The sequence below is a fragment of the Mangifera indica genome, chromosome 7 (assembly GCF_011075055.1).
Source record: "Mangifera indica cultivar Alphonso chromosome 7, CATAS_Mindica_2.1, whole genome shotgun sequence".
Classification (NCBI taxonomy): domain Eukaryota; kingdom Viridiplantae; phylum Streptophyta; class Magnoliopsida; order Sapindales; family Anacardiaceae; genus Mangifera; species Mangifera indica.
This window is the reverse complement of record NC_058143.1, coordinates 6,417,399-6,427,980: the sequence shown is the minus strand read 5'-3', so window position 1 is coordinate 6,427,980 and position 10,582 is coordinate 6,417,399. Positions and strand designations below refer to the sequence as shown.

At 33.3% G+C, this 10,582-nt stretch overlaps 1 protein-coding gene across 1 annotated transcript; it reads right to left on the bottom strand.

Annotated features, from left to right (window-relative positions):
* Positions 1 to 1,066: 1,066 nt before the first annotated feature.
* LOC123221116 (protease 2) lies at positions 1,067 to 10,448 on the bottom strand. Its single transcript, XM_044643823.1, has 11 exons — positions 10,145 to 10,448; positions 9,017 to 9,300; positions 8,745 to 8,939; positions 7,646 to 7,989; positions 6,968 to 7,259; positions 5,745 to 5,903; positions 3,323 to 3,688; positions 2,480 to 2,545; positions 2,266 to 2,314; positions 1,779 to 1,902; positions 1,067 to 1,439 (listed from the first exon to the last, which is right to left on the bottom strand). Exons 1-11 carry the CDS (start codon positions 10,431 to 10,433, stop codon positions 1,349 to 1,351), a joined length of 2,259 nt encoding a protein of 752 aa, XP_044499758.1. The 5' UTR covers positions 10,434 to 10,448; the 3' UTR covers positions 1,067 to 1,348.
* Positions 10,449 to 10,582: the final 134 nt, after the last annotated feature.

The window sequence follows — 10,582 nt, the reverse complement described above, 5'->3', positions numbered from 1 at the left end:
TAATTTCAAATAGGTTATTGGAATTTGATAAAAATCAGTTTAACTCGTTAAATTTGAAAAATAACACTGTAACCTAAAAATATGAAAGATATGAAAACAAATTTTCTAATCAATACTAATACTTCAAGATATAAAAACCATCTACCTAAATTTGAGTTTCAAATCTTTAAGAATTTTTCATTTTGAATCTTGTTTTTAGTTTCTATCTCGATACTCCTTCAAGTGCATTAGGTAAAATATTACAATCTAAACTCACACTTAAATAAAATTATTAGTCAATATGACTAGAGATAAATTAGTTTGTTATCATCAAAATAAGAATATAATGACTCATTGAGTCAACAAAACTTACAAAAGAGGCTCTCTCATTCCTAAGGCATCTCTTTCAATAAATTTGCATTGTTTATATCAAGACAACATAAATTGGTCAAAAACCTCATTTCAGTAACCATTTGAGCTACTTAGATCGTGGATCATGCATTACAAATTAACAACCATCATGTGTTCGGCCATTGAAATTGACCTCAGTAATAAATCACGCAAATTAGGGTTCAAAACTAACAAATCAAATACATGCAAAAAATTAAGTTTGTTTTTATAAAATAAATCAAATTCGAATCAATCTAAATATTCAAAATCAAATCAACTCAGTTGAATTCAAAATTAAAAGTGGTTTTTAACCAATTTTAAGCGTCAATTCATCGAGCTTGAATTAACTCATTTATATACAAACCAATCTTTTGCTAGATCTTATTTAAACTCAACATAGTTTAAATCCAAGTCTAACATAAAGACCTTTCAAAACCATATTTTCTGTCACTAATTATTTATTGATGGATTGAGTATTACAACGTCGTAAGTATCTTATACTGTTTTACAGCAAACGATAATTAGTTAGATTTGGCATAATTTGTAAACCGAACTGATTTGCCACAAATGATACCTGGTCTTCGCACTGCCCATCCCTTGATGTCCTTTGAAATAAATCCTCAATAAATTAAAAAGAAAAAAAAAAGGCACACCAGCTAATTATTTAAATATTATAGCATTATAAATGTAATCAATATTATTAAAAACTATCACTTTTAGCATTAACAAAGATGAAATGTTCACAGATTTAAAATTATAATATCAAAATAATTAGGTTGAAAACTAACATTACTTCGAAAGGCAAGTTCTGGAAGTGCGTTCAAACTAATGAGCGCCAGTTGCTACATGGCTAAAGAATCAACCATCAGTTCATATGATAAATCGAAAGTAGTTGTTCGATCTCATAACAAATTAGTATCAAAGCAATTGCAATACATGTTACCGATCTTCTGCATTAAACTTATGGGAAATGGTTTGACTAGCTCTGCTCGGAACCAAAGCCAGGGATCATGTTTAGAGCCTTCATTATAAAAGTATATGTGAATGCATCTTCTTGAAGCTTCTCAAATCTGCAACAAAATGATTTTGCTTGATTATTTAACCAAATAGACCACTCGACCCGGTCAAAGAATGGATCAAAAGCATACTTCCAAGCAACAAAGATACAAGAATCTAATCTCACGAGTTCAATTTCCTAAATAAGCACTACTTGTTTAGGCTTAATTGAACAACGAGGATGCCATCTACCATGATTTCTAATTTCTCGTATGTCTGAGCCATAAATATTCACTCACAACAAACATGACACAGAATTCCACCAATGAAACACATAGATGATCAGCATTAACAGAAATATAATGCAAATGAAAGCCTACTTCACAAATAATCGTTAAAAGTAAGTAGCTTACCTCCCAGACTTCGAAAAATGTCCCGCACCAAGTTCACATTTAAATAACAGTGTATTAGCATCAGTTTTTGTATCCCTCAGTTTTGCCACAAACTTGGCAGGTTCTGAATACATAACGCGAGGATCTGTTTAAGAATACATTTATTAGATTTTGTGGTAATGAAAGTAATAGAAGTATCAAATATGAGCAATCTAAAATCACTCCTGGTAAATTCAAGAAGAAATGTGCGATTAATCACTATTTCATTTCTATACATGAGAAAAGGCTGGACTAAGAAACTAATTTAAGTGCCAATCGAAACTCTTTAAATGGTAAAACACCTCTATTATAAAGAAATAACATACCCAGATAACAACCAAAAAAATACTGTTATTAAACATTTATTGAGAACATTGTTGGTTAATCCCAAAATTTTGGCTCTTGATGCATAGATATGTGTATTAGAAGCAATGCCAAAAACGGAAATGATTTGGACTTTTGTTCTCACCATTTAAACCAGCAGTGACAAGAATGTTAGGATAATTTTGAGCCTTGACCTGCATAAAACATTCATAGATCAGAGCAAAAAGATAACCAAAACAGTTGAGATTTGAGTAACAATCAAACACTACATTCAAAAAGAGCCAAAGCTAATAGCATAATGGTTAATAAAGATAAAACCACGAAGAAAATAAAGTCATGCAGAGTTATGATGTACTCACATTATCAACAGGAGAATACGACTTCATATAGAAATAAAATTCCTCCTTCCTTGGGTCACCCCATTCCTACACTTAGAAAAGAAAGTATTTTAGAAGCAGTACATCATCTCTAGAACTTTGAACAAAATGCACCAGGTCCACAGTAGCAGCTTCTGGAAGTCGATTAGGATCTTGACAACACTATTGAAACAAGATAAGAGAAGACCAAGTACATCCAGAGCAGAAGAATGCAGAACCTCATTATAACAACTATCAACAAACTAATCTTCATATTGATCAGCTTTTCAAACTCAGAGATGGTTTACAAAACTAAGTATAACTTTATGTCATGTGTGTTGATAGAAAGGCAATAACTGATGATCTAATTTGGCATTTGATAAGTTTCTTAACCATTTCTTTACTTGGATTGTCAACTATCTGATAAATCTACTATTTATCAGAAAGTGTTAAATACCCCAATCAAACCGAATATAGATACAAATGTACACTTTTAAAGTGTAAACAACATGAGATACATAGATTACTTAGACCGTTTAACTATAATGCTATATTGCATGCACATTTATAGCATATTTAAAAGCCATATCCTGATTAAATTATAGCCAGACTTGAAATAAGCTTAAAAGGATGAAGTAACACCCAGTAAATAAGATGTTTCATATGCTAATTAAGAAGTGGCCATATCCAATATCTGAACAATCTTGTCAGGCACTAAATTTTACAGACAAGAAAAAAGAAATATGGTGTCTGTCAGATTTTAGCATGAATCCAACACAAATTCTGCTTAAAGGATGACATCGATGAAAATTTTTTATACTAATTCTTAAGAAGGGAATACAATACCTCCCACTCTGAAGTTGTAAGAGGGATAGTTGGATCAAGCATTGTAGTCAGAACATCAACAAAAGGGACTCCAGCAACAGCAGCCTTAAACAAATCAGGCCTCATATTGAGGACAGCACCAATAAGCAATCCCCCAGCACTTCTTCCTTCAATGCACAACTTCTCCTTTGTACAGTACTGGTTTTCTATTAAATACTGAGCACAGGCAATAAAATCAGTGAAAGTATTCTTTTTCTTTAACAACTTCCCATTCTCATACCACTGCCTCCCCATTTCACCTCCTCCCCGTATGTGAGCAATTGCATAGATGAAACCACGGTCTAATAAAGAAAGTCGTGATGCCTTGAAACTAGGATCGATGCACATCTGTCAACACCAAAGAATTAGCATAAAGAAAGTTCAGCTAAATCATTTACTTCATGGCATACACACTAAGCTGCACCATACCATAAGAATGGAAGACAATGCCTCCATACCAACATGTATGGCCAATCAACAAAAAAGATTCACCTATAGATGGATGATACAAGAATGCTATAAAGCAAAAAGAAAAAAAATTTATTACAAAATGTCAAGCAATTTCCAAATAAACCAACTGATGTCATGATTGGAAATAATTACTTATAAGACAATATTGTGACTTCTCAATTTGTCCTTCAACTTCTATGACAAGTGTTACAAAATATTATGACGATAATAATTACATTCTAGTGACAAATTTTTACCTACTTGAATAACCATTTATAATTTTACAATTGAAAATACAATAAAAAGTAGTGATTAAATAAACACAGAAAAATCAATCTCAAAATAGAATTTACTACAGACAAGGCAATAAAGAAATGCAGCAAGGCATGATTAAGGCAATGTTCCATGGCAAAACTGCAATGGAATCAGATGTCAGAAAAGCTGCATCCATGAAGCATTTTAATTTTTAGCTGCTTTAACCATACACCAGAGCAAGATTTATGGCTGTATGACTTTTTCGCATATACAGAATAAGAAAAGAGTACTTCAACTCAACCTTGTATTGCTCATATCTTCTTTCTTGTGCAATATGAGATTGGAGTTTCAACTCTTAAGAATCGTTAATGACAGTGAAAATAAAAAACTACCTGATGCAGTCACTAAGCCAACTCAGAATTACTAATACAAATCCTGGCATCCAAGCAACTCAGTTAATTTCATTATTTTCCGACAGTATTAATCACAGTACAGTACATACATTGTATATAGAAAGTTGTTGAACATTAATTTATCAGCCCCATTATGTGTGTTACACAAAGAAATCTCAGAGAGAACTCACCATTTTCTTTTATACTACTTTCTGGCATCAATTTATGGGGTCATCTATGCAGGATAGATAAAATAAGATAGGTTCATGAAAAATGCAGTGATATACATAAATTGAATGTTTCTGGCATTGCTAAAACAGAGAAAGTCAAGAAATTTTGTGAATGTAATGTGTTAACTATCCTTTGGGTGATTGGACAAGAAAAAAAATGCCCAGGTCTTTGAAGAGAAAGAAACAGGAACACCTGCAATTTACGGGATAAAAGCCCCATTATGTAACCTCTTTATGCCTTCCAAGGAATTCCAATTTCTTCTATCTTCTTCACTCACTCCATTGAGATGGGGCTGACAGTGATCTTGTCTTTTTCCTTTCTTTTTTACTTTAAAAAATGTTGATATTCACAAAAGAAATCAAAAAGTATGCATTAAGTGAACCAGGTGTCCACAAAGGAATTGAATAAAAACATGCAACCTACCTAAGATCTAGGTACAAAAAGATCTACTAAAAGCTTGACATCTAATTACAAAAACAGTGCCCTAACAACAATTCCCAAAGAAAAAAGCACCTAGAAGATTAAGAGATTGCCACTTCCAGATTAGAATGAATGAAGAAAATGGGAATACATGTATAAATTTTAAACATATAGAAAACCATAAGCAGGCCAAAATTTAACTCTGTCCCAAACAAGAGAAAAATCTTCTCCTATAATCTTCAAAAGTTCTTTTGCTTTTCTAAAATCCAAGTGACCTAAAAAAACCCAAAACAAGAAAATCGCACAAGACAACTTCTTTCTTCGGTCCCCCTAAAAGCCATAATCCTTTCAATAAGAATGGAATAGCAAAAGGAAATTAGAAACTAGCTGCCATTGAAAACCCTGAGCAGCTCAGGTTCTCAGCTAACAGTTACTTGTCTCATGTCTACAATGGTTAGATAGACACGAATTCACCTTATGTAGTTGTATAGCTTTGGCTCCTAAAGATTGCTTTGTTTTGGCTATTATGAACACACAGTCAAATACCTCTACACCCAACATGATTTCAAATGTAACAAGATTTGCAAAAAATAAAATCATAAAGATTCCAGTTCCTTCCACTAGCAAATATTCACTATAGAGATATGAATTAGTACCTCATATGAACCATAGCCATAAAGTAGTAATGGATCTGATCCATCAAGCTTCACAAGATTCTTATGATAAACAATGGATAAAGGAATCTGAGTGCCATCTGAAGCACTGGCCCACTTCCTTTCAGTAACATAATTTGATGCATCAAACTCCCCCAAGACCTAAAATAGTGGACAAGCATGCCCAATGTGAGGCACAGGAAACAAAACAGAGTTCATGGGTAAATCAGAGATAAGACATACATGTTAGAGGATTAATCATACCAAGAAGAAAATCTAATAAGTATCTAAGCTTTCGAAAAAAAAAAAAAAATGTATGAGTCCACCAATATATACTAATTTCCACCAGTAAAATATAACTCAATAAATGCATCACACCTTTTAAGAGCTGTCTTGGACACGAGTCTTACTTTTGTAAAAACAGTATGTATCACCTTTGTATAATTTTTGATATTGCAATCATGCTGTTTTTATACATTAAATGCACATTTGAAGCAATCTATTATTACCTTCATATGATCTCATAGATTAATCTCTCATAGATTAATCTCTATTCTGCGCCCCCCCACCCCCCACCCAAAACCAAAACCAACTCAGTGTTCAAATAACATTTCATCTTACAGAATAACAGCACACATTTGTCACTAACATTAATAACTGGGTAAAGGTATTGGAAATTTCCTTGCTAAATTCTCCATTAGTAAATTAACTACAATAAAAGAGAAATAGACAGTATAGATAGAGAAAGAACGAGGGGGAGAGAGCAAGACAAACTTTCCAGAACATATACTTCCACTAGTCTCTTAAATAGAATTGACTTCTTGTAAAAAACACATTTAAAATGTCAGGAAAAGCAGTTACTAACTAATTCAACCGCGAAAAAACCCAAAATATGTATTAATGAAATTACAACAAAGGGGATAAATCTGCAGGAGCAGAATATCGATATTGATCCCCATACCGAAGGGAGGTCACTCAAATTTTTATTGAAAAAGCAGAGTTCTTAGATGCAGTATGAGCATGAAGTTTCTAATTTGTTTCTCAGGTATCCTCACTGTATATTCAGAAACTAGTCTAGTAATATTTGAGAACTTCTGATAAACTTTATTTGTATGATTTCTAGGGACATTTAATGATTAAGCATAATATACCAGCACACAAGAAATATGTGAAAAACACAGAATTGAAAAAAACCAAATCCTGGTTGCCTTTTTTCATAAACTTACAGTTTCAAGCTTCTTCAAAACAGAAGTCCCTGTATTCATATCATAATCATATACTGAGGGAGGCGTCTTCAATGAGCTATACCCAAACCGCAAAATACTGGAAGAGAATTGTGATTCTAATGGTTCGACAGAGTACACAGGGTCAATAAACTCAACAGACGTGCCAACTTGAAGGCTTTTGAGTGGCTCTTCAACAGCGGGAAGGCAATAAGTGGTAATTTTGGGCAAACCCATTTCACGCTCATAAACAATAAGATGGTCTGTGAAAAGCTGTATGTCCTGAATTTTTACGCTGAAAAAAAATGTGTTATTTCACTGCAATGGTGACCCTCTACAGATATTGAGATATGAAAACTACCAACATGACGCTTACACATGCATTCTTCAAAAATGAATACTGATTGTTTCACCCAGTTGTTTGCAAAAGAACACATAGCAATGCTTAATACGTCATTGAATTTTGTTATCTTAATTTTATTAATTAAGGGAGAAAATATGCTGAAATCACACATTCAAGTTGTTTCACAAGAAAACACATTCAGGATAAAGTTTTGTCATATGCTAACAATATGACAATGTTCAATTTAAAAGAAAAAGAAAGTTAGAAAAATCAAGCTTCTTTCTCAGGTCTTCCTTTTGAAATAACTCCACCTGCTAAACTAATGAATTCATTATTACCTTTCCCTGTGCGGTATAAGAACTGTAGTTTCAGATGTATTATCCACAGGGCATGCTAGTAGTTCTGAGTTGAAGAATTCAGCACTTCTCCTCTTTATAAAGAAATGGTTTCCTCGATGACTGACAGATGTATCAGTGCCTACTACACGAGGTGTCAAAACCCTCAGTTCTTCAGGCTTGGAAACATCAAGATAGGATACAAAACTTGTAATTTTGCTTTCAGACCCAACAAACAAATATTTCTTGCTCTCTGAAGCTTCAAGAGCAAGAGAATACATATCATCCTTCTCATGATAAAGGCAAGTATCACTCGACTGGTCTGCTCCCATCTTATGTAACCACACCTGTAATAGGTCATTAACTCAAGCCATAACTTTAATTAGCTCAAGATGAGTCACAATTCTACAACAGGGAAAACACATAAAGTGAATAATTTCAATTTCTTAGCAATCAAAAACAAACACCATAATTCTGGGGTCCATGCAGAAAGTCAACCAACAGGGCAACTGGCCAAAGATGTATATTATATTAAGATAATTTACAAGTAATCAAAGTTTATAGAGGACCAAAGAGCATGTTAGTCCACATATGTAGCTGAACATTTAAGAACAAAGTTTTCAAATCAGATCATAACTAAGCATAAGATTGCCATGAATTAGAACATAGCACTACCATGAATACAATGACTTCATCAAAACTATCAGACACAACAACAAGACACAACAACACATGGATAGGAGCATTAAATTGTGCCCAAGAATACTTTCTATTTGAAAAACATGTCACAGGAGCCTAATAAAAAAAGGAGATAAACAATCATTCATAAACTCTAAGATTTAGGACTGAATGAATGCAACCCAGTGACAGACACACACAACAAATATAATGGTACATATACCACATATTCCAACAACAAACTTACCGTGAAATCAAAATCGAGACCAATCTTTGGATTGTAATATTTGCATCGTAAATGTTACAGTCCAACAACTTGGTTGTTTTTTCTTCCTCTTTTTTTTTTTTTTTTATGTGAAAGGAGAAGCATGCCAGCGAAATTAATTTTCATGTATACATCACATGAACCAGAATAGTCATATACCTTATAAGGCCGAAGGATTTCATCCATTGTAATGTAAACTAAAGCTTCATCACCAGCCCATTCAAGCTCTGAAGTTATGCCGACCAGAGGCTTCCCCACAGGAGCACCAGTCTCTATATCAATGACATAAACAGTATATATTTCATCTCCTTTAGTGTCTTCCGCGTATGCCACCAACTTATTATTTGGACTAACCTAAAACAAATAAAACTTTTAAGAAAACAGAAAACTTAATACTGCAAACACACTCACAAACTTTAACTTTTCTCAACCTTGAAAGCATCAATGCTGTAATAAGCATGATTTTCAGCCTTAACATTCTCATCCAAGATGATATGCTCTGGAGGAGCATCAGGTCCAGTTGGCATAGTATCATAGACAGAGGGTGGAATCTCACTGCTGGAGATAAGTCGCCTACAATGCTGAACATATTCCTTACCCTCTAAAGTTCTTTGATAATAGTAGTACTGCCCTCTCCGGACTGGTGCAGAAATATCATCCTCCTTGATTCTTCCTCTTATCTCAGCAAATAAATCATCCTCAAACTTTTTCACTCCTAAAAGAGTTTCCTAAATTTCATCAATCATACACCATCTCAAAAGAAAAAGTTACAGATTTATATTAGACTTGTATAATGTAGTACACAACAAAACTATCCCCTTGATTGTTTTATGTTTCCCTCCACATAAATTGTTAGGGAATTTCAAGTGTTGTTCACTACCATTTGTTTTACGAATTCAGGATGTGTTTATATATATATATATATAAAGAAAAAAGGTTTTGACAACAGAAGAGGCAAATACTACAAACATTAAAGGTCCAAATTGTAAAATAAACAAATTGACAATATGAAACATCAATAATGATATGGTAACATAACGATACTAAGATAAACAAAGTTAAAGAATTACAACATGGATTTTGACACATTTAATCTTTGGAAATCACAGAGAATAGACTAAGAGGAATTTGCTCATTATATATAACAGATTTTGCAACTTTAAAATAAAAATATCTCAAGAACAAAAAAATTCCATCCTTAAACAAGAAATTTTTAACTCAAAAATGCCGTTAGCAATCTTTTGAAATACAGGATTCCAGAAACAATCAAATTATTCTAAAAAAATACCTAAAAATTTTAAAATATACCCCTTTTCTTTAGAACAGCACTATACAAATCATAACAATTGGATTTCATTTCACATACCATAAAACCATTAAATCGGACTTAATTAGTACAAAATATAATAAAACAAACAGTTTTGTTCTAAGTTTAAATTTTAAACCCAAAAAATCATTTCAAAGTATTAAATAGGTGTGTCAAACATATTTACGAGCAGCAATAGAGCACGTGTGAGATTAAACAACCTCATGTTGAAAATTTAAAGCACGTGATATACCAGACATGAGCGACTCTGTGTAGGCATTTTCGAGCTTGAGGTATGAGAGGACGTCGGGATCGGAACGAGAGTCGTCTCGGAGCCAGTAGTAGTTGTCAACTCGGGGGTCGCCAAATATCTCCATCACGTGTTCTACCTTCTTGGCCACTGGCGGCGGCGGTGACTGTAAGTTCGCTGCCTCCATTGACGACGTTGAAAACGAGATGCGCTGGGGGATCTTGGGAGTAAGCGAAACAAACGATGAAAGTAAAGCAAAAGAGTGGAATGAACGTCTTCCAACCCGATGCATTTGCCTTTGTTTTGTTTATCTTCTTGCTTAAGATTCTGGGTGTTTTGAGAATAACACATAAATTATGGGACTATCAAAAATTAAGTTATTTTGGAGGGATTTTTTTACGAAAATCAATTATTCACTTTCCCTGATATCATACCGACTAA